The following is a 24,563-nucleotide window of genomic DNA, read 5'->3' on the forward strand; positions in this document are numbered from 1 at the left end:
ATAAAGAAGAATAAAGAAAAGGTCATTCAGGCAAGTAGTGAGAACTTTATTGCCGTACCAATTCCTTGGACCATATTATGAGGAATTGAGATTCTTTTCCAATCTCTGTGCCTGGAATCAATGGATTCTGAGTTTCGTATCGTTTATTTTAAATTATGCAGTCCTCAATAGCTCATATTATGACTCATCTCACATAAAATATGGCTTTAGATCTTTCCTTCTCTTTCTTCAATGACCCGAATTTCTAAGTCTTTGAGCTTTAGATACAAAAAGGAGGATGAGAACTTCATCCTATTATAAACTAAATTATTGTCCCATTTAAATGAGTAACATTGACTTGGCCACGAAGTTCGTTAATTGACATCGTAAAATATTACAGTGAATGACCGATTCCAAATTTTATATTTTTGGTCTGAGTCTCCTGCCTGCAGCAAGGCAACTAAATAGAATGAAAAATGATATGATTAAGGTTTGTATCTCGAATTGAGTATCTGAATCTTCCGTATCAGGTTTTTGAACTTAGAAAACTAATTTTTAACTTTTTTGGGTTAATTTAATAAAAATTCATTGGTATCATTTTATTAGTGTAATATAAACACGTTCAAATATAATATCATACTTTTATATTGTTATTATATCGTTCACACTCTATAATATAAAGGTAAACTTTCGTATTGGAATACAAGCGTTACTATGTCTAAATAATTATAACGTTATAATATTGTGTAATTTCATGACATTCCTTAATAATAACTTATGTCTATACTGAATAAGATGTTCATGATCTAACTATAAATAATGTCATGTCGACTGTTGTCGATAGCTTTTGAGTGAGCATTTCAACATATGCCGAGTGAGCATATTGGAAAGATGCTCATAGCTACGCATGCAAAGGCACTAGCAGCTACCCTATTCAGTGCCCATAAAGGCAATTTATCGAACAGCTGGACATCAGCTTTCAGTGACATCTCAGATTGTCAAAAAGGCAGCTCGCTCTTTTATAAAAAAAATTCTAAACTTGAAGGTGTCAACTAACACACCTTTCTACAAAGTGGATTCACCCCTACGTAATTACATATTTTCCAACGTAATAGCGCATAAACAAGAGGGCATTGTCTAAACCAAAACTCAAAAATTTCATATATGGACACTACTCGTAAAAGGAGTAGGATTATCTTCCCTCTTTTTTTCCCTTCCCTCCTATTTGAATGGTCACGGTTGGTCACGTCAACATCTTATATTAATTTTTTATAGCAAGAGAAATACAAAATAAAAGAATGTGAGAGAAGAGGATGAAAGATGATGGAAAAATGAGGGGAGAGAATCCTAGTTGCTCGTAAAAAAGGACTATCCTATCTATTTGGGAATGGACAAGGATTGTCTGCCCTCCACTTCCGGTGCCCTCCTGTTTGTGTGATCACGGTTAAGCCACGTCAACATTTTATATTACTATTCATTTTTGTCTTATTATATCTATAAAAAAACAATATAAAATGTTGCGTAATTTAACCGTGACCATACAAAATAGGAGGGCACCGAAAGTGGAGGGCAGACAATCCTTCTCCTTTGGGAATAATATTAGAACTCCAGTCTAGCAAGTAGGTTCACATTTGCCTACACAGCTACACAAATTCCTATGTTATTTTGTGCTAAAACACAAATTGTATTAGCAACTCGAGCACTACTATTACAATCAATATTTTATATTAATCTACGCTGAGAAAAAAGTGAAGAGTTTAAATCAAAATTGTAGCGGTTAAAGAGAAAGATCCTAACTACCAGATTAATTTACAACTTGCCCAACACAACTAGCTATAAATTTATGCTTGTCGCCAACCCAATTGCCTAATGAAAAAAGTTGGCCACTCCAAAACTAGCAAACCAAATAAGTTATTTACAATTTGTTTGTTGTTCTACCCAAAAAAAAAAAAAAAAGAGTAAATGTAAAGCTTGAGAAACCTAATGGTATATTTTAATATAAAGCGGTGTTATTTACACACCTATTTTTACTTCTTACACACATCTCTTAATTTTCGACTATCAGATCAAATGGATGGAAGAAGATTGATGAATAAAAATTAACAAGAGTGTGTGAGAAGTAAAAAGAAATATGTGAATAACACTAACCTTTAAGATAAATCGTATAGCTATTCGTTTGATGTTCCCTACTTGGGGAAGTAGGTATAGTTTGTCAACTCAATTGTTTTGGAATGTGAGCATCACTCCTAAAACCAATCGGCAATATGAGGGAGAGGACAAGAGTTATTTAAACTATGAAGCAAGACTTCACTTCCTTGATGTAATTAGTAGTGGACCACTGACTCGACTATGAAATCTTAACACTGAGGAATTTTATAATGAAACGCAAAACTTGTTAGGCTGTGCATGTTATTAAGCTAAGACAATATTGATGTGACTAAGAATGGACCACTGACTCGACTATGAAATCTTAACAGAAATTTGGCTATAAATTATTAAATTACAACGTATAACATGGGTCTTTCAAAAGATTAGAGTTGTACATTATCACCAAAAATGATAGAGAAAAAGATAGAAGAAACCTGGTCACATGGTATGGGGCCCTCCAAATTGAAAATCAAGGCTTAAAAGGATTAGAAGGAGAAAGTAAGGACAAAGAGTCGGTGATGCAGCTTGATGAACTCAACGCGGACTGATTTAGTGTGTCTATTAACACGACATGTCGCTATTTTGAGTAAATTGACTTATTATATATAATATTATAAAAATAAATTATAGATGGAAGAGATTCCTTCAAAGTCACCAAATCAAGTTATCGAGCATTTGAAATTTGATCAAATGATTAGAAACAAAGAAGTTAGTAAAAACTTTTAAAAATTATAATAATCTTTAATTGTTAGATCAAATTTCAAGAGTCCAAATCACTTAATTTGATGGTTTTGGAGGAAAGAGATCCGGAGAGATCACTTTACGGAAGAGAGAAAGTGGGAGGGAACATGCTTATTTTTGGCATCCATCAAATCTCGCACTCCATACGGCATTTGCATGTGCATCTGCATGTGTTTGTGTGTGGCAACGAAAGAGAAAGGCCTTTTCGCCCTGGAGAGATTTTTCTATGTATCTGCAACACAAGAGTGTATACTATTTTATATTATAAAATTGTACATTGTATTTTATAATATAAGATTGTACACTGTATTTTATAATAGAAGTGAAGAGAGGACTTTTGAGAAGGAAGCGACTTTTACACACTATTTTTAATTTCTTACATTTTCTGTTTAATTCTGGTTGTGAAACTCGAATAATTTATTCAATCTGATGATCATAAATAAGGAAGAGTGTGTTAAAAGCTAGAACCGTCTACTTATATTACAAAAATGTTAGCCGTACTATATATTTATATAATCTCTCTAATAGAAATGAAACTCACATGTATTGGTGGGTCATACCTCTATTAAAATGATGGTACAAATATATGATTAGTGAAACGTTACTCCTTATATTATAACACGTAATATACTACATCGTACTCATGTTCTCTCTCCAAACATTAATCTACTTTTAGGACAAATGCCAACAGTGTGTGTGTGACCATGTTACGGACGGCATTCTGGATCTTCTTATTGTATATAAGCTCCCTCCCATACGCTAATGTACAAGGCCGACCAACATATCCTCTTGGAAATTAACCAAAATAAAAACATATAACCCTTTGAGCATTTTATGCGCATACTTATGAACTTCCGAGCGATGCACTCCAAAAACAATGATAATTTCTTTAGCTATTTGTTCCATAGAATCTTCCCTGGTCTCTTTCGCACGGCAGAATCATGGATTTTTCAAGGGGAGGGGTAAATTATTAGTAGTAAACAAGGAATCTAGTAATTAGAGAAATTGTAATCACACATTTTTCTTCTCGTACACACATTCTATTCTGTTTCCAATGATCTGACTAAATAAATGAAATAAAAACAACATATATGATTAGGTAAGTCCTTTTAAATTAACTAAAAATACTTTCAGATCACCAAAAGCGCTTATGAATATGATTTAAAGAAAAAGAAGTGCTTCTAGGTTCCAAAAAACACTTGAAGGGGAAAAACTTGTTTCCAGATAGCACTCGCATTTTTATTAGAAATTCACTAGGCTTCTAATAGAAGCACTTTTATTAAAAATGCTTCTGAGTAGAATTTTAAAAATAAAAAAAAAGCAATTCGAAACTAACACTAAATTGGGTGGTTACTTTTCCCTAACATTATGCTCCAGCATGGACTGGCTCTAGCTCTCAGATGGGCCCAAATTTCGTTTGAGCAATTTTGGGCTCAATACCGCTAAACAGATTTTCTCTCCTGCCCACAACTTTTTGTGCGTATGGCTTGCAACCGGTTGGGTCGATAAAATCAACAAAAATTCCTTGAAATTGCCCGAGTGACACTATTGCCGGTTGCCACTCCCAACCAACTTTTAAGTCCTCCGAGCATTCGAAACTTAGAGGTCTTCAGCAGCATGAACTTGGATTTGAAGAGTCCAGTCAAATGCATGACATGAGTACTGAAATCTTACGAGGACGGCAAAGTCGTCGAGAAATAAGCAAGAAGAAATGAGAATAAAATTGTTTGAGAGAAAGAGACCGTACTCAACTCAAACTTCAACCAAACTGCACTTTCCGCAATGGCGTCAAATCAACATTGGATGGTAGAAGAGAAATAGAATGTACAATCAACAATGACGCGCTGCCAATCCGACAAGACATGCATCTATTGTAGCCTGTAGGAGGTGAAATTGAAAACCCAAATAAAATGCAACCCGTATCTGCAAATTTGGCTACTTCAGCCTCAACTGAAAGGGCTTTACAAAATGCATTTCTTGATGGGAAACAACCCATGCATGCTCAAAATGGTTAGAAATGGTGAGATAAATAAACCAACACATAATTAAATGGTTAGAAATGGAGAGATGAACCAACACATACTTAAATTGGGCAACCGTACGCAGACCCTTATAGCATGGGATTTCATTAAGCTTTTCTAACCAGTATAAGCAATACCTTTACAAAAGAGTAAAATAAAACCAAGATCCATGAAATTAAGACATAAAAACATATTAGGTAATAACAAAGAGTCTGAGGCGTTCTCACCAAAGCTTCTCTTTCAAAACATGATTCTGAAGTTGGAAGGATTGATTCAAATAAAGGCTAAAAGTTCGGTTCAGCTCCAACCTAACCATGGTTCAACCCTCTGCTGCTACAAGGGAAAAGTTCACCTACTCAAAATCCCATAACCAAGAAGCACATCCGACGCCCAGCAAAGGACGCTGATCAAGTGTCCATCTATTATACAAACCTTGTCCAAGCAAACCTCAAAAGCGACCGACCTCTTAATTTGAAACACCATATGTCCCACGGTTGATTCCACTGCTTCCATAAGCTGGAGTAGTGTTTAACCCAGGACAGTCTCTTGCCCAGTGTCCAGGTTGGTGGCATTTGTAGCATTCACCAGAAGTATTGCTGATACCTGGCCTAGAAGACACTCTATTGTTATAGCCCACTCCTGATGACTGTCCTGGGCCATTCATTACAGTTGGGCAGTTCATTGAGCTATGGCCAGCATCCCCACAACTCTTGCATATTTGATATGAACCAGCAGAACCCCCTGAAAGGAACGTACCGCCATACTGATTCCCATGGTGACCCGCTTGATTTTCTGGTGCTCCAAATTCTCTACCAGCATTGTTACTATAACCAACATTCACAGCAGGAGTGGGCTGTCTAATTGCAGTGTTCCCAACTCCAGCAACATTCATTCCGGCGCTAGGCATTACATTGTCCCCTTTGGAGGCAGAAGCACTAATATTTTCCATCTTAAGTTTATCCATCAATTCCAAATGAAATCTAGCATGCGATGAATGGTTCACTTTCTCGGCTTTGATAACTGTTGATTTTACACGTTGCTCATCACTAAAAGTCTCCTCCTTTACTTTCAACTTGAAAATGAATTTGGTAAAGAGAACCTTCTGAATGATTTCTGCAAACTTCTCATCATCTTGCTCTTCAAATTTGATAAAATACAAATCTTTTGCAGGTATTCCCATGATTTCCTCACCACCCTCCTGAAATGCAGTTACCCATGTTGAGTCAGTATGGTCCTGTGTCTGAAACTGGAGTATATATCTGTAGTCACATGCTTCTACGGACTCATTGCATCTTTCACACCTCCAAGTCCCATCTCCATTATTTGTAACCTTTTTGCTGCATTGTCGATCACCAATCATGAGTGGGCATGCTGAATAGCAAAAACTATCAACCTTTATAAATGAAATGGTTGCACCAACTGTGATCCAATCTGGCTTCTCGGAAGTCCCTAGCTTCTCATCTTTAATTTGGGATAACGTCTTTCGGTTCTCTGTTCTACCCACACCTGCCGTTTCCCTGGAAATAGAGATACATGAGGTATTCTTTCCTTCCTTCTCAAACCAGTTCCTCACCTCCTGAGCCTTCTCGATATTAGGCTCTATCAGAAGCTGACTTGTGGAAATGGTCCCCACCGCCTTCCCATTGAAGTCATTGACTCTAGCACCTTTTACAGCAAGCACCGGGAATAGACCAGAATCACACATAACCTGCAGTCTTTGTCCTTCTGCATTGCACAAATTTCCCCAAAGAGTTACTTCAACACTACGACCAGACATGTCCTTCAAGTGGAGGGTTCTCTTCTGAGTCTCAACACCATTTTTCCTCATTATAGAGGCAGGGGGACTGATAAATGATACCACACCTATTACATCCACAATAGTGTTGTTCTCCAAGCCTTCAACAAGATTTATTGGACTGAAATTGAAATTATGATGTGGAATTGAACCATCATCCTCAGAACATGACTGTATTACTGATGAGTTATCTAAAAGAATTTCATGGTCATTGTTGAGGTGGTTGAAATTCTTTTGAGCTGGTTTTAAACTACCCCTGGAGACCAAATAAATCTTACCAACTTCAATCTGGTTGTAGAATTGATCAGCCACAGCATTAAAACAGGTTGCTCGAATTTCTCCATTATGAGCATCAAGAAGATCAAAAGAAAATACTTTCCCATCGCCACGAGTATTGTTATAGCGCCTAAGTTCTCCTTTAGCTGTCACTCTAGCCTTGATTGTCCACCTTCCTTGATATGGATTCAGAGCAGCAATTGGCATTATTCTTGGAGGAGCATCATTTTTGGCAACTGGTCCTCTATTAGTATACACCGGAGGTGGCTGCTGATATGCGGGCTGAGGTGGGCGGGCATATGAATTTGGTGGTGGCTGAGGAACCTCAGATCTAGGGTTGTGAAAACCTATGCTCTGATTGCCATATGACCCACTTGATGGTGCTGATCCAGGAAAACCAAATCCAGACTCTGGTTTAGGGTAATTGGGAGGTGTATTCATAGTAGCATTTCTTCCTGGCTCAGCATTACTAGAGTAAGCACTAGCTGCGCTACCAAATGATTGATTTACTCTAGGCTGTTCTGGAGTAGCCCCCGTGCCAGTTTGATGAACTGTGCTGCCAGAATGTGCAGTGCCACCAAGAGATTGAGAATTTCCAGGTGACGTCCCTGACGACTGTGCATTCGAATACTTAGGTCCCGGTACAGGATTGCCAATGAAATCACATTTGTCAAGCACCAAATCCAATTCAATTATAATGATAATCCTGCAAACCGTAACCCAAATATGAATAATTCCATTTAACATAACAAAAGAAATTGTACAATCGGAGAGAACAAACAATTACAGATATAACGAAACAAAATGTTAACCAACCAAACCATCATCAATGCTTCTCACCATGACTGCAAATAGTGAAGTAACTGCAACCAAATCACTAGAGTCCTAAATTCTTAATCAACTAAACCCGTAAATTCGATAACCCTTTTTCTCTCCGTTCCCTAGAAAATTCCCAAACAGAATACAAAAACTTCAAACCGAATCGAGTCAAAACAAAAATAAATAAATAAAACCCCATCTGTAAAATTTCGCAAACGAATCGAAACAAAAAGGAGTGAAATTGGAAAAGGATGAAATAGTATAAGAATACTTACAGGCGGTTTTGGATTGCGTTGCAGGTGAACTGTTTCATGCAGACGATGGAGCCGCTCTGAAGCATACCTTGCCGAACCAGTGTGTTCTTCTGGGTGCCCAGCATCCCCTGCTGGTAGTGCGACCCGTCGGAGATCACAACCCTGTATCTCTCCTTATCTTGGCCCGGCTGAGCTCCATTTCGCGCCGCCGTATGGACCAGCTTCACGTCCATCACTTGCAGGATGGGCTGAAAGCTCCCGTCGTTGAGCTCCTCTGTGCACATCTTCATTATCGCCCCTTCTGTTAACCTCACATCCATCGTCGAAACAGGGTAACTGGCCGTTTGGTAGCCGAGAAAGTTGATCGATTTGGGAGAATAGAGAGAGATAGTGCAAAGATTGGGGCTTTGGAGTGTATAGAGAGGGAAAACCGAAACCCTAAAAAACTGACGAATCGAAATCGAACCGAAAGCGCTAGAAAGTGTAATAATTTGAGAGGGAAAATGAGAAGGCGTTTGTTTAAAGGGTACAGCTTCTGTGAAAATGCCGGATATATCCCCTAGTATTACGCGCGGGTGCACGGATTGCCATGTACGCCACTCCGAAACAAAGGTATGCCGCACGGCACACGGTGCACTTGCATTTCGGCCACGTCAGAGACACACAAATTGTGAGTACATTTGGTAAATTGGCTTTTGGTTGAAATGTGGTTCGTATGTATTGTGTGATTGTCTATATTTTATCGAAATTTAAATATTTTCAAATTTAAATATTCATTTTATCCAAATTGTTTTAATAAAGTTCATGAAATATAAGCATGTTAATTAATAGTTAAATAATAATTTAATTATTAATAAATTTGATCTTTCTAACATTATTTTTATTAATATTATAAATTTTATTAATTTAAAATAAAATTACCTGAGGAAAGCTTAAAATTGAGCAGAATATATAAACAAATTAAGAGGGAAAAACAGGATTGAAAAAAAAAAAGAGAGAAAAGAAGCGAAGCGACCAAATAGTTGATTTGAATCTTTCGCAGAAACGACAAAGAAAAAGAAAAACAAATCAATAATTCCTCTTCTTCCTTCTGTTCAGTGCTCTCTTGGGGACTGGGTATTCCGATCACCGGATAAATGGTTCCGGTGGCCGGACCTTTTGCAGAAAAACCCACGAATTCCCTTTAATTTACGCGATATACCAAGCTTAATGGATTCTGAGGAGGCCTCTGCGAAGGGCAGCGTGGCCAATTTAATACTCCGGTGGTCTCTGTGTCTCCTTCTCCCTATCCTTGCTTTCTTTTCACTATCGCTTTTCGTCGCTTTCGTCGCCGTTTTCGTCGCCGATTCCTCAATTCCGAGCCCAATTTCCGTGCCCTCTCAGTGCAGGATCGTCTCAAGCAGTGAGTTTATTTATTTATTTAATTTATTTTAATAACTATGATATTCTTGAATGTCACTGTTTGTTGACTTCGAAATGAGAATTCGAATTAGCAGATTAGGGTTTTTGCAATCTGCTTTTGATTGTTTAGCTGTAACAAATATAGCTGTTTTCCTCTGGTTAGAGTACTGAAAAACTTGTATATGCATATAGTTTTAATACATTTTTTCAACCAAATTTGCTAATTACAATCACTTTTTTTCTGTTAAAATTACGCAGATATATGTTCGGTTTTCGGAAGACAAGGATCTGTTGCTAGTTAGTTTATTATCTATCACGAAATCATAATAATCGAGTTGGAGCGGTTTTTCGTTTTTGCAGGTGTTGATCTTAAGTCATCTAAGGTGTGTGAGCTTGGATTGTTCAATTATAAAGCCAAGCATGTGTTTTATCCTTTTGAGGGAAGAAGATTTCGTTGCCGTTATGATTACTACTGGGCTTCAATTTTTAAGGTTACTTTAACAATCCTTCTTGGCATGCAGTATGCTAATTATAGGCAACTAGTAATAGCAATTTCTGATTGCATAGCTTTACCTTCCACACGTAATTTGTAGTTGGAACTTTGTGTTATTAGAGATTTGGATTCGAGTGTGTCTCTGTTAGTTTTTTCTTCAAGTTTGAGGTAAATGCAGTTCATCCGTGAACCAAAAGAGCACTATGAAAGATTCTATGTGGATGATAGAATGGCATTTGGCAAGTGGGTGTTGTAGTAAACTGGTAACGTCACTGTTTTTTAGTTTGAAGAAATTATGCTTTATGGTCATGCTATGATGTTTCCTGTAACCCTTGATAAACTTGACATGAGTCAAACCACGAAACATTAACACTAGTCATATTGGTTTCTAGCTAATTTCATACCACATGAATTGAGAATGGTATGTGGTAGTATCTGTTTGGCATGTTCTGATCATTCAAATATTAATTCTTCTGTTTCCTGACTGCAGGTGGAATACAAAGATCAGTCTTCTGGTCAGACTCAGCTTGCATTAGCTGAGGCTCCAGATGAGGCCCTTCCTCTTAATTGCAGACCTAATTTTGGTGCTGCATGGCTGACCAAAGACAAATTCAAGGTATGTTGGAAGGCCTTTACATTTGCATACGCTGCGGTCAGCTTAATTATTATTGCATTTTTGGTTAAAATTAATTTGTATGAATTCCACATTTACTATGAAGATAACGTCATGGCTGAACATTATGGTTCTCAACTCCTTGATAGAATTCTTTTTAATTTCTCATGTTTGTTAGGTCAATGAAACTTATGACTGCTGGTACACATATGGCATTTCCAAAGTAAGCTTATATCATGATGGTTTCTTCAGTTGCCAAGCTAAAGACCCGTCTACATTTGAGATGATTAGAAGATATTGCATCTTGTGAGCAAACTGACTTCCTTATTTCTTTGGACTTTTTTCTTATTCCTTTTTAGCTAATCAGTTTTGTTCTATTTTTATGGATATTATTTCATGGGACCAAATTAGTTCCAAAGAATGTGAGTTTTTCGATAACTTCACTTAATTACATAAGTACATTAGGATAGCCTTTCTAGATAGATTGCTTGTCTCATAAGCAAGGTAATACATCAGCGTAGCTGGATATATTGGTTCCAAAAACATGGAAATAATATCATAAAATTCAAAAAACGATACATGAAAATTCTGAATGAAACTCCAATCTACTATTTGATTAAAAAGCTATAGAAAAACTTAGTTGCATTGTAGGTTTGCATTATTTAGTGTACATAGAGAGCTTGCTGAGAGACTTCATTACTGAAAAGTTTTTTATGCTCAATTGAATTTGACTGCATATATTTCAAAATCTTAGTTTTATAATAATTTAAGACAATTGTTTGCACTGTATACTTTGCATGCTGAGTTTGACAAGCAATTAGTACTACTTAGAGTTCTTAGGGGTATAAACATTTTATACTAAAAAAGGTATCCAAGCGAACTGGAATTTTGGAGCTCGCTTCTAGGTTGTCTATATTGAAGAATCCTAGCTTCTTTTCATGGTAGATCAGATGCTAGAAGGTAGTGGGTTTGTTTGTTCATGCATACTTAGAGAGTTACTTGTGTATCCATCTCTTCCCAGTTTTCTTGAAAGGCTATGATACCTCCTAAGGTGAACTTTTTGCTTGGATAATTCCCTGTGCGTGGGCTAATCCCTGTGCTTTGGCCCAAAGGAGAGACCTAATTCTTATTGTTCTTCCCAGTGGTGCAGTATGTTTTAAAGGAAAGGGTGAAATTAAAGATCATCTTTTCCTTAACTATCCTCTAACTTCATATTTTTGGTTGAGGTTAGTTCGGTAATTCCGGGTGGTTGCTTTTCTCTCTATTGTGAAAGACAGAAAGTGTTTGGTAGTGAAACAAAGGCAAAGGAATTTTAGGGTTCCAATTAGCATTTTTTTCCGGTAATTTGGTTGGAGAGTGGTTGGAGGAAGTGTTATGGGATAGAGTATTATTTTTTACTTCCCTTTGGGTTGCGACTTACTGTTTCATCTGCATTTTGAGATATGCCGCTTTCTTTTATATTGAAGATTGGCGAGCAGCTGTTTTTCTATTTTTATTCGATCAATAGTCTACACTAAATCAATCTAAACTACAGGGAGGGAAATTCAAACTTGAGTGCAGACTACAGAGGGGGAAGCATGTAGCTCTAGCCTACTTGAGATAGAAAATCAATTTTTGATGGGGTTCTGTTTGTAGTGAATGGTCTTCTGTTCTTTGTTTCTTATTTTTGTTGCTTTATTGTAGATTGGTGGACTAGTTTTAACTGTGACGAATCAAAATAAAAAGCAGAATCCCTGTTGTAAGCAACAGAAAAACATTTGGAGATAAAACTATAGAACCAAAGCTGGAAATGAAGACAATTGAGTTCTAGGAAGGAGACCTAAGAGGGTTCCAGGTGGGTGATGCATTGTTTTTCCTTTGCGGTTTTGGCTTCGTCCCCCCACTTGTATTTTTTATCGCTTTTTGTCTTTAACAAAATTCAGAGATAGGGCACCAGGGTGGTCGTTCTATCAGGGAGTTATCCCTTTCTAATCACCTTGAGTTGGAAGGAAGTAGCCTACTTTGTAGTCGATGGCTAAATCCTGAGTTCTTGGTTCTTGCTGACCGTCTTGTGCGGGTTTAGAGAGTGGCTACTATGGTAGACCAATGACCAAGCCTTATGTATAGCTCGACTCACCTATCCATTATCATCCTTTAAAAAAAAAAAGAGTTCTAGGAAAGAGACCTAAGAAAAACTCTTTAATTTGATTTCTGGAATAAATTGATAAACAACTGCACATATCATTAAGAGGAGGTGGCGTATAGTGAGGAATAGTTATCAAATAATACTCTTCATGCTAATTTGCATGAAATCGTTAATAAACCAGGTATATGGAGCTTTTGTTGGTTGAGTTTGTTTCTGGTGGTAGTTATAGCAAGAACGTGGCACTGATTAACTTCATCCCTAACTGTAATCATCTGTTTTCATGAGTAAGTAGTTGGCTTCATCCCACAATACATTTGATTGTGATCGGTGAGGTGGTTTAGGTGAAGGAAATATGGTATGCATATGATTACTTGGATTTTAAATACATATAAGCCACAGCTTTCTTATCAAAAGAAACACTTGGATCTGATGCTGCATGCATGTAAACCATGGGCTTTGTACCAAAAGGTTCTGAAGGAATGGAGAGAGTATTTGTGTGCAAATCTGAGAAAGGACTATCTCATCATGGTTCACTGCAAAAGAGTTTGTCTTGGCACCCTTTTTTTCCATGTCAACCTATTGCATGGGCTTTGTACCAAAAGGTTCTGAAGGATTGGAGAGAGTATTTGTGGGAAAATCTGAGAAAGGACTCTCTCATCATGGTTCACTGCAAAAGACTTTGTCTCGGCACCCTTTTTTTCCATGTCAACCTATTGCATGTGCATTTTTTTTCTTCTACAGGCAGGCCTTCGCCCATGAGCGGTAGGTCTCGGGTTCGAGACTTGGGAGCAGCCTCTCCATAAATGGGGGTAAGGCTAGCCGACAATCACCTCTCCCAGACCCTGCATAAAGCGGGAGCCTTGTGCACTGGGTACGACCTACGACCTTTACAGGCAGGCAGCGAGCTGTTTTAGCGGCGTGTTTATTCCAGCCTCTTCATAGTCTCTAGCGTGTGCAGACGACAGTAGCATGTAAATTTAGATATAGCTTTATTATTGTTCACTTTTCTTCCACAACTATTATATTTCTATCTAGTGTCGAACATACCAATTGAGAATTTTCATTTTGTTTAGGAAAAATTTCTCCTGATAATGAATAAGTGCAGTGTATATAGAGAATTAAGTGGAGCAGTTGTGAATTTACACTTGAATAAAGGGAGTTTTAAGTAAACACATTCGGTACTTTACCTTTTCCTGATACTATTCACTACACCTTTATTTGTCCTTTTTTCATTAAAACTAAAGTTTTTTTGGACTTTTCGTTAGTTTTCCTTTGAATAAATCCTCTGTTCATGTATGTTTTGTGTTTTGTACTTGTATGGTCTTACTTAGTAATGGTGTCTCTTATATTTCAGGGCGACGAAGATTTTACACGCCTGGATTTTCAGCCAGAAACGAAGCGTGTTTTGCAGGTGGGAAACCATAGCTGGAGTTGTTAGTGGGTTTTCAACTTCTATCATCTCCATATTCTTTGTTAGACTCCTGCAGCAAATGAAATTTCGGTTGCCTCAGATTTTGGCTGCAAGAGTGCGTACTATCAGTTTCAGGCGCACTTGTTTACTTGTGGCATACATCTCTTTTGTGGGTTGGCTGGCTATCCAGTATGGGAAAAGGCTCGGCCTCCCGGAGATCATCGTTCTTCTTAAGAACTCTTGAGAAGTAGGCAGCAGAGTTTATTGAGAAGTGCTAATTCCATTTTCGTCTGCAAGGTGTTCGGTCCTAGATTCTACAAATTTGGAGTTGCAGCAACGGAGCTTATCATTCCCCTGTACAATGATATACGATTTGAGTGGGCACCGAATGTGCTTAAATATCATCTTTTTGAATAGAATATATTGAGCTCAGATAGAGATTGTATAGGCAAGGCAAACTTACCTGGAGATAAAAGAGCGATAATCTTATATATGATTTGTGTATAAGTATCTCACTGAATTTCATCTATTTTTCTACACCGAAATTCGAATAATCGATTGTCTAATGTTTTATTTGTGCTATATTGTGATGGATGTGGTTGATTTCGGGAATTCATTTCTCTACTTTGTTTTTATAGTATGAGCATCTCGTCTACACTATGAGAAGGGTTTGAACCTCAGAACGTAGTGCGTTGAAGAGGGTATGCCCTAACCACCAGGGAAATCCACTACTTTTGCTTATTTGGGTTAAAATCAAATTGCATCCCAAATAGGAGTTACCAGTTGCACATACGATTAGGAGGCTAGCTGGCCACCAAAGTTCGAATCCTCTTTCCCGTGAATTAGTTTAGAATAACATATTGTCTTGTCATAAAAAGGAAAAAAAAAATAAAATGACATCCTCTATATTCACAAAAATTGCCTGTAAATGAAGCACGAAGGCACATTCGAATTCAGTATTCTTAAGAGTGTTACTGCTACAATCCATACATATTGGTCCTAACCAAGAGTGGTTAAATAGACAGACAACCACCAAGCGTTATCCCACTAAGTGAAGTCGGTTGAGATTGGGTTTAATAGAAAGAAAAGAAAATCCTTAAAAATCAATTAACACACAAAAAACCTGTCTTCTTTAAACATTGCGAAATGTATTGCTCCTTTTACAGCTTTTGACACATATCTGATCCTCAGGCGTTTCGGTTTTTGAGCTTGATAACCGGGTTAAAATATGCCGTCAATAATCTTCAAATGATACCGTAATTGCAGCCAACCATTATGTTATGCAGCACGCCACACCATGGTTGAGCAAAAGCCAGCATAACCATCGCAAATGCCACCACCAGGATTCTTGTTGACTGATGTGCCTCAATGATAGGGAGGATGCAGCCTGCAGTTACCACCGCACCCAGCACCTTCACAATTTTTGGCCATTTTAGGGCCTAGTGAGGTTTATGGATGACTGCCGAAAAGGGTCTGCAAGACTTCCTCTGTTGCTAGCAAGGTCCAACAGCTACTAGAGTGGCGGGAACCATGGAACATGGACATGCTACTATGGTTGCTCCCATTTCAGATATATTGCTGTTTCCCCACATTGCACTGGTCCAAGGACTCGTATATGGGCAACTAGGCCAAGGTACACCTAGTTTATTTAAACAGACAAAAGTGACACAGTTTATACGATCACAAAAGAAGTAACCAAAATAACAACTTCCAGAAAAACATTATAACAAAAGACAACAACCAAGATGCAGAACAAAATTATTTATCATGACCAGGACTTCTGAAAAATAATGATTGCCAATTGAAATTTGAACATTTGATACATTTGCAAACCTTCATAATCAAATATATTACCAATTTCATATTCTATTCATGAAAAAAAAAAGAATAATCAGTCCCTAATTATAATTAAAATAAAAAAAAGTAGGGTAAAAGACTGTTTACTACCCTAATGTTTCGTGGTTTTCAACATTTAGTACATCAAGTTTTTTTCGTCTCAGAGTCATACCTAAAGTGTAAATTTTGGGACAGTCTCATACATCTGTTAGTCAAACTGTTAAGTTTTTCAGCCCCTCATTATCCCTATTAATTCAAATTTTCAAACACCTGCAAACTCCAACGTTGATATTCTACAACAGGAAGTCTTTAAACCACAACACAAGTTTCTAAGATCTAAAAAGGCAGTCTTGTCAACCTGTCCATCAGTATGAGGAAAAGAGGCTAACGAACTTCCAGAATAAAAGGACAATAGTGATTAACTGTAGATGTTATGACAGATTTACAAACCATCCAAGTTCCAATGCTTCTTCACAAGATGGACTTTGCTCTGAAACTAAACGCTTTGGGATTTTTTCAAGCTAGGAATAAAAGTTTTGAATATTAAAATTGTGACAGCAGGAAGTTGCCTTGGTGGGGAATATGGATTTGAAATGGTGAGCTTTCAAGATCGTTGGGAAGTGGTCAGGACATTTTGTTGAGGATTTTCCAGGGATTCTTCATTGATGGAATTACCAATAAATGCATTATTCTTCATCAATGGCCTGTTTAGATTATCTGTTGCCTTGTTGGCTAGGAAACGTTTCTGCAGATGGTGGAGGTTGTAAATCACTGGCTGCCTGAGCTATGGGAGGCCATCAGAGAGGTTTGGACTTCTATATGGATGCCTAACAAGAGGGATTCATGTCTTTGTTTCTAGAAAAGTTAGTGGTTGATGTCCTAAGTATGGGTTGTATGTGAGAAAGGAAAATAGGAACTTAATTGAGGGCGTTGCTATGGGAAGGTAGCATATACAAGTATTTTACCCATACTCCATTATTCCGCTATAAGGTTGGTAACTTCATATTTTTTGATGAATACAAACATGTTACCACTCATCTAAACAAAATAAGATAGAGTTGACCAGGAATCCAATTCAAAAGTAATAGATATATAATAATTTCTTCCCAGAACAAAATCCAACCCCTAATAAAACCAATTCCAACATATCTAGGGTTCTTCAGCCTTCCAATCTAAAAGAATAGGAGAAGGGCCTTGAACTTGTTAGTTTATAAACATCAAAAGCCTACAGCAAGGACCAGAATCTGACCTCATCCAAAAGCTCATCCACCACTGCACCACTGCAATCTTAAAACCATTTTGTGTTTCATCCAAATAACTCAGAAAGCTAACGCCAGTACACCCCATAAAACATTGACCTTTTGCCCCAACTATTGGGTAGCAACTGTTTATCGAGACGTGTTGTTATGTTACTTCTGTATAGTTGGTGGATGGTAGACTTACTATTCATTTGGTGAACTACTTGTCCACTCCTGAGTCCTGACCAATGATGTTGTACTTTGCTTACTTTATTTTGATAAAGCTTATGGTAAAAAGGTAAATAAAGTAAAACTTGTTAACACTTGCATCCTAATGATCCTGGATGCAACAAGAATTTGTATCTAATTTAAACGCTTTTGCATGTGTTACTCAAGCTATTTTCACTTATTTTGTTATTTTCTTAGTCTGTGAAAAACTTGCACGCTTTGTTTCTGTTGCTTTTAATACCCTCAAGCTAATTCCACTTTCATCAAAAGATACATGTAAAATTCTAGATAAATGCACAAAATTTGTTTCATTGTCACCATTTTAAGAATTAAGAAATTACCTGAAATGCTTCACCTTCTTCCTTTGTTCATTTTCAGTAGCTTTATGGTCTCTATAGTACGGGGGAAAAATGCTTCAGGCCGAACACAAAAAGGCTGGAAAACAGAAAACAATGCTTGCATATCCGTTTCGAACTGTTTGATCCTATTATCAAAAGGTTGAATACCACATCCGATACCACTGGAAGATATGAAATGGTCAAGTCCCTCAGAAACACTTCTCCACAGATCTAAGAAGTCTTTGGGATTAAGACGCATTCTCAAAAGCATGAGATGACTTCTCAAAACATCTAACGGTTCAATGAAATCAACTGATATAGTTATATCCATGGCTGCTGATATTTCCACTGGAGTCAAGCCTTCTAGTTGTTGGTCATAATGTTTCACCTTTTGCACATATTCCCATGAAAGAGTTTCAAACTGACGAAGGAGAACAGAAATGATCTCCAACAACCAGTTAGTTGCAAGCTCTGACAAGCTTTTTATTTCTTCTCTGAAGAAACTGATCTCAGTACTGTCATCTTTCTCCTGGTCACTAGTATCATTTTCAGCAACTTTCATCTCCAAGAAGTTCACATCATCACTCCACTGTCGAAGTTTGGATTCGACATATTTGGAAGCATTAACTGATCCAGATAGTCTAACTAAGGCATCATCATCAAGATTGTCAGGAGAAATTTCAGTTTTATTGCACCGTAGAAGCAAAACTTTAAAAAAGTACCAGAGGAATCTGACAGCAGTTGACCTAACAAATTGTATACGTGCTAAAGTGGAAGGCATAGTTTGGCATTTTTCAACCATTTCCCAGGTGATTCTAAGGGCAGATTCTGCAATTAACGGAGCTCTGTAGTCTTCTCTAGTTGAAAGAAGAAACTGCTCAAATTCCATATCCAATTGCAAGGCATCTTGATGTTTTTCATCAACTAACCAAGCTCTTTCAGATTTCAAATCTGTTTTGAATTTCCTACAGGCATTTTTAAGCTCTATCTTTCCCCAAATCTTCAGCCAATCCGGCCTTTTACAGAACACCATCAACGCTGAAATGCTTCCAGAAAGACTTTCCACCCTTTCTGACTCTGTCAGAAACAGAGTGACATCTGAACTTACAAGTGACTGCATTTGTTTATCAAATAAAACTATAAGGTCGACCAGATGAAGCCATAATTCTATAACTTCAGATTTCATTTGTTTGTCCTGGTATCTTTCTGCAAGATCTGTAAAAATGCTTTTCGCCAAAAATTCAGAGAGCAGTTGTACCATGGCAGCAACCCAAGCTTCTTTAGCACTATAGTTTACCAATCTTGCTTTATCAATCAGAGGCTGCAACACATCATCAACTCCTGCAATAAAACCCCTTGTAGTTTTGTGTGAAAGAGCAAATATAAGTTCAGGCTGGTCAATCCACTTGGAAAAGTGGTATTCCAACCGTGAGGCAATAGGAGACACCAACTCATCAATAGCCCAAAGCTGTATCATGCACACCTCTTGTCCTAAGAGATTAAGCTGTCGTTTTTCACGCCTTGTTTGTAGATGCTGTAAAGCACAGAGAGCTAAAAAGCTATTCGAATAACTCTTTCTTTTTTCTCCCTGCATTAAAACTAATGGGTTTGGGAGACCTGCGATTTTCTCACTTTCTATTTGTGATGTTGAAAGTTTTGGCGGCCATCCCAGAGAAGCAAGAAGAGATCTGTGATCGGCAAAAACTTGTGGACGAAGAATAGCCAAAGTTTTATCCACCCTCCCATCAACAGATGTCAAAAGATGATGCCACTGTGGTCGAAGTTTCATAACATCAACCAACACTTCCAAATCATTCAATGCTTTTATGGCTTGAAGCAACTTTTCGTGCTTTGTTCCATCATCCTGCATTCATAAGATACGGTATGATCAACTAACCCTTGTCAATTAATCTACCATTCAACTCTGCATTGAAAATTAATAAGAAGAAATGACAAAATTGTTTCAGTCGATACAGATGAATTTGAAAGCATTCCAGAGAACATTTTTCCACCATGGAAATTCACAAAACAGAAAACTGCATCTTCTAGATCTCCAACCCGAGCTTCTAACTGTAGAGTAGTCTCTGAAATATTAAGAGGGTAGTTTAGCTTGAGACTTCTACAACACTGAAAGCAATATCAAGAATGAAATGCATGTCACATCCAGCAGTGAAATATAAGACGTTTGGATATCAAGAGAAAATGGAAATTGTCATGTGAAAATACTGCAGCAGCATCACAATTTCAGATTTGGGAGCTCACTATCACAAAGCATTTTGAAGAAAACACACATTCAATAACAATTTCAGCCTCGTAACAAATGAGATATGGGATTTACTTGATAACTTTTCCACCATAAAACACAACAATGTATTTGAGTTACAAAAATCAATCTAACAAGGTTTGTAAACATTTTGTAATTCAAAGATGTGTCGGATGTACCTAGATATTTGGAGTAATTTGTATAAAGCAAATGCTGGCAATATATATATGGTACCTAATGCATAACGTGGTAACATGGTAAACTGCTTTCGGGTAATAATATCTTCTGTACAATGTAGATATCAAAAACTACAGTATTATAAACAATCACACCCTTTACCGCTTCACTCTTTGCAATAGAAAAGTGAAAAGTTTTTGTGGTTAGGTTACCGGACGAAATTTGGCAGGGACATCTTATGCATTATACGTCCTACATGTAATCTATGAATGCTAAGCATTTTGAGCCCAAAAAGTAGTAAATAGTACAGCGATACTCGTAAAAATAAGGGCAGGTTTGAAAGGAGTTACATGGATGAGCTACACATTTGCAGCCACCTCGTGCAATTAACATAAGAGTCATATGTATTATGTGGTACATTTGGCATTATAAATCTACTATACTGTCTTTTTGGCATCGCTTTGTCAAAGTGTACTCAACAAAACTACATGGTTTAAAAGAACAGAACATGAATGTGAGGAATTCAGAATTGACAGCTTTTAAACAACGGTTGAGTTAATTCAATAAAGTGGCACTGAGTTATTGAGAACTGCACGGCTTCAATGGCGAATCGAATACACTAAATTACACAAATATCTGAAATTGAAGAATGCATTACAAAATGGTCACTCCCTAACTCACCAAGATAACTGCGAATGGTCTCAATTCGCAACACTTCCCTAGCAAGCTGAGGCAGTTCCGTACCCAAAACTCGCTGCAGCTTCTTCAAGCCACTCCCATCTGCAATGCCCAAAAGAAGGAGATAAATTAAATGACCCAAATTTCGAAGACCCAGATGGAGATAAAAGAATGCACGTACACTGGGAAGTGAGGAGGCTGAGATTCTGAAGACTGATGTGAAGATTGTGGAGGGTGGTTTTCGCCGAAGATGAGAGGCGAATCCAGGACACGGTGCGTTGGGTGAGAGCTGTTTGGAGCGCTTGGAGATTAGAATTCAAATCAGAGTAGTGAGAGCGAAGTGCTGCCAAAAGAGGAGGAGCTTTGTGAAGAACATCTTCCTGGGCTGGGAAATGGTGGTTCAAAAACCTCAATTGGTCAGAGGAGATGTCGATGGGTTTCGGCAGAGAGAGAGTGGAGGAAGGGGTAGCTTCCATCTGAAATTGGGAATCGAATCGAACGATCGGGAAGATGGAAAGGTCGCGTTTGGTTCTGGTTCTGGGTTCGGCAGGTTGCAGAGATAGAAGAAAGAAAGGGAGAGGGAAGAGAGAGAGGGGGAACAAGTTAGGCCGCCGTGGATGTTTGGACCGGCGGGAGGAGAGTTGTACGCTGGGGTTTTGGAACAATGAAACTAGTACGGCATTATGAAAGTGCTTTTGCAGAAAGCACTTTTGAAACTTAAAAATGCATCTCTAATATGCATAATATATTGTATCTTTACTTGTACAAAACATGCATCTGTATTATGAGGGATTGTTGATATGTTATACCGGCTAAAAAGTACTTTATGTTATAAATAGGTAAAAGTTAGAGGGAAATATTTACTAGTGACAAAAGCTAAGCAAGTGTAAAATATTACACTGTAATTATAATATAAGAGGATGATAAATAAAAGAGGGAGGAATATATACTGATGTTATTGATCTTTCATTTTTTTCTCAGTGTATCTTGAAATCATACGGAGCGCTCTATTTATAGAACAACTCCAAACAAACGTATTAACTGAACATTGAAATTTACAACACACCTTTTGACAATACGATCCCCCTTCGTTTCCCAAGTCAATATCACTTTGTGTGGGCATTGAAAAATCTACCAATGTTTTCAATATCACTAGGCATTCATTAACCCATCATTATTTTGAACACTTTACACATTCGTATTATTTATGTTACAAGACTTGTGGGAGGTTCAGTACACATGCATTTAACTACGAGCTGGTGGTTTAGTGGTAAAACACGAATTGCGATGTTTTTTTCAAACTAAAAACTGAATGTCTCATGTTTGAAACCCTGATGCCAGTGTGGAAGCCAAACTTATAGCCAAAGAAGCTGAAATGTTTCTGTAAGTCTTTCAAATCTAAAAAAATAATGAATAACCATGGCTTGTCAACCTTTATTCCATTTTTAAGAAAGAAAAAAAAAAGTAGACATGCACTTGTATGTACACAGTATGAGACACACGAGTTTAGTTTGACAAGTTATATGATGTGATTTTGAGTAAAATGTAAGTTACTTATTGTTCGTTTGAATGTGTTTTTAAAATGTTCGAAAGTATTTTTAGAAAAAATTTGTACAAATTTAACAAAAGCTTTTTTTTTTTTTTTTGGTAAGCGGCTTCCTACCAGTATTGGATATGAGTGTTGTTCTGTCGGCTATGTAATCTGACATTTGACCGAAAAAACAAAAAAAAACAAAGCGAAAGGCCATTTTGATCCGACAGCGTGTTTCCTCCTCCGCATTGCAGCCGCTCCGCTGCTCCTCCCTCCTCAGCTGTAAGTCCTTCTTCATCAATAAGCCCATTTCTCTCTTCTTCTTCTTGTTCAATTCTTCTTCTTAATCCAGTCTAATTTCTTCTGATTACTGTTTCTAAATTCTGATTTACGGATTTAGGAATTAGGGTTCTTTTAATTGGATGTCTAATCTAGGGATTTAGGGATTATTGAATTAATGTCCAATTTCTGATTTTAGTTTAGTTGAATTTTGGGATTGGATTGGAGCTCCAGCCGTCGGTCTTCGAATTTTAGTTGATTTTGTATAATTGTATTGTTGTTAGCTTATCATTTTGTTGGGAAATTCCATAAAAACAAATTAGACTATGCCCAAATTTTGGAGAGGAACTTATGACTTGGGAAAATTGGCTTAAAAGTTCAGCCCAATCCAGTTTCAAATCCTGGGTTCGGGCTTAGTGCTCATCATTTTGCGATTTTTGCTAATTAATATATTCTTGGACACGGCTTCTTTTCTCGTTGATTCTATTGCTGCTGCGGATTGAGTTTTTGAGCTTATATGTTGCCACGGATGACAGGTAGAAAATGCCAAAGGTAAAGACTAACCGGGTCAAATACCCAGACGGATGGGAACTGATTGAGCCTACTCTTCGCGACCTACAAGCTAAGATGAGAGAAGGTTTAATTTTTTCCGTGTTTTTATTACATTGTTCATTGAACTTTTAAAAATCGATGCGTATTCAAAAGTATACTAATGAATGTTTCCTGTATCTTTTGGACAGCGGAGAATGATACTCACGATGGTAAGAGAAAATGTGAGACCTTGTGGCCTATTTTCAAAATTGCACATCAAAAGAGCCGCTATATTTTTGACCTTTACCATCGAAGAAAGGAAATATCCAAGGAACTATATGAGTTCTGCCTGGACCAAGGCTATGCTGACCGCAATCTAATTGCAAAATGGAAAAAGGTTTGTCTCAGATCTCTTCTACCCTTATTTGCTATTAGTTGGCGTTTTCTTTCCTTTGTCTGGATTATATGTGTATGAAGTTGACTGCATGGTATATCGAACTTGGAAATAAGTTGCCTAGTTTTGAATTGGAAGCTGAGAGCCTTGTTGGCTTGGGGTCGCCCTTTTAATCATGAAAAACCTGTAAATAAAGTTGAAAGAACATAAGCATGAATATTTATTATAAGAAAATTGGAGTAAACTTAGCATTGCTAGAAAATTAGCGAATTCAGGGGGAAATACATAACATAGGACATGGGTAGTATGACATGGATATGCTGACGATGAAGGTAGGGTAATATGTATCGGATTTTGCATTGTCAGCTGCATTAGTAAGTTAAAAAGGAACTTCTGTACTTCAATTACGATACCACAAATGTTAAGGAAAATATAGCAAACTCATGTACCTTGCGTCCTTTTATCCACATCTAATATTTATGAATTAATATATTTTTAGAAGTCAACTGTGATGACAAATCATGACATAAGGCTTGTGTTTGAATTGCAGCCTGGATACGAACGCCTCTGTTGTTTAAGATGCATGCAGCCTCGGGATCATAACTTTGCCACCACATGTGTTTGCCGAGTGCCCAAGCATCTGAGGGAGGAGAAGGTTATAGAGTGTGTGCATTGTGGCTGTAAGGGCTGTGCCAGTGGAGATTGATTAGTGGTATGTCGTTCAAATTGTAATACTCGTGAGGATGTTGAACCGCATTATCCTTGGTACCGTGGATTGGTCGGAATTTGTAACTTTCAGCTGATCTTATTTAATCTGGGACGCCCCTTTGTAAATGGTATTAGTAGTATGTGTTTCTTTGATCTGAACAACAGTTAATTGTGTTTTCGACTAACTGCATCTTGAAAGCTGAAAGACTTTGGAGTTTTAGTGAAACTTTGTATTGATGAATGATTCTAATTAGTATTGCACTTGCAGCGTGTCATTTTGTTTTAG

At 37.5% G+C, this 24,563-nt stretch overlaps 4 protein-coding genes across 6 annotated transcripts; 2 read left to right on the forward strand and 2 right to left on the reverse strand.

Moving 5' to 3' along the window:
• Positions 1-4,948: 4,948 nt before the first annotated feature.
• LOC103436779 (replication protein A 70 kDa DNA-binding subunit E) lies at positions 4,949-8,561 on the reverse strand. Its single transcript, XM_008375235.4, has 2 exons — positions 8,055-8,561; positions 4,949-7,666 (listed from the first exon to the last, which is right to left on the reverse strand). Exons 1-2 carry the CDS (start codon positions 8,351-8,353, stop codon positions 5,356-5,358), a joined length of 2,610 nt encoding a protein of 869 aa, XP_008373457.4. The 5' UTR covers positions 8,354-8,561; the 3' UTR covers positions 4,949-5,355.
• Positions 8,562-8,741: 180 nt separating this feature from the next.
• Positions 8,742-14,642, forward strand: LOC103436780 (uncharacterized). 3 transcript variants are annotated; one of them, XM_008375236.4, is made up of 5 exons: positions 8,742-9,435; positions 9,795-9,925; positions 10,418-10,543; positions 10,719-10,846; positions 14,020-14,642. In XM_008375236.4, the coding sequence occupies exons 1-5, from the start codon at positions 9,243-9,245 to the stop codon at positions 14,318-14,320; spliced, it is 879 nt and encodes a 292-aa protein (XP_008373458.1). In that variant the 5' UTR covers positions 8,742-9,242; the 3' UTR covers positions 14,321-14,642. The 3 variants fall into 3 exon arrangements, 2 of the variants coding, with proteins under 2 accessions (XP_008373458.1, XP_028960218.1); XR_011582305.1 differs by having other exon boundaries at positions 9,016-9,435; positions 10,719-13,406; positions 13,559-14,642; XM_029104385.2 differs by lacking the exon at positions 10,719-10,846 and having other exon boundaries at positions 8,754-9,435.
• Positions 14,643-14,994: 352 nt separating this feature from the next.
• On the reverse strand, positions 14,995-21,607 carry LOC103436781 (RINT1-like protein MAG2L). The gene is made up of 5 exons (XM_008375237.4): positions 21,016-21,607; positions 20,838-20,936; positions 19,691-19,800; positions 17,720-19,580; positions 14,995-15,715 (listed from the first exon to the last, which is right to left on the reverse strand). The coding sequence occupies exons 1-4, from the start codon at positions 21,308-21,310 to the stop codon at positions 17,730-17,732; spliced, it is 2,355 nt and encodes a 784-aa protein (XP_008373459.3). The 5' UTR covers positions 21,311-21,607; the 3' UTR covers positions 14,995-15,715; positions 17,720-17,729.
• Positions 21,608-22,362: 755 nt separating this feature from the next.
• Positions 22,363-24,552, forward strand: LOC103436782 (protein BUD31 homolog 1). Its single transcript, XM_008375238.4, has 4 exons — positions 22,363-22,647; positions 23,181-23,281; positions 23,385-23,572; positions 24,120-24,552. The coding sequence occupies exons 2-4, from the start codon at positions 23,188-23,190 to the stop codon at positions 24,273-24,275; spliced, it is 438 nt and encodes a 145-aa protein (XP_008373460.3). The 5' UTR covers positions 22,363-22,647; positions 23,181-23,187; the 3' UTR covers positions 24,276-24,552.
• The last annotated feature ends 11 nt before the right edge of the window (positions 24,553-24,563 follow it).

This window comes from Malus domestica, chromosome 06 (assembly GCF_042453785.1).
Source record: "Malus domestica chromosome 06, GDT2T_hap1".
Classification (NCBI taxonomy): Eukaryota; Viridiplantae; Streptophyta; class Magnoliopsida; order Rosales; family Rosaceae; genus Malus; species Malus domestica.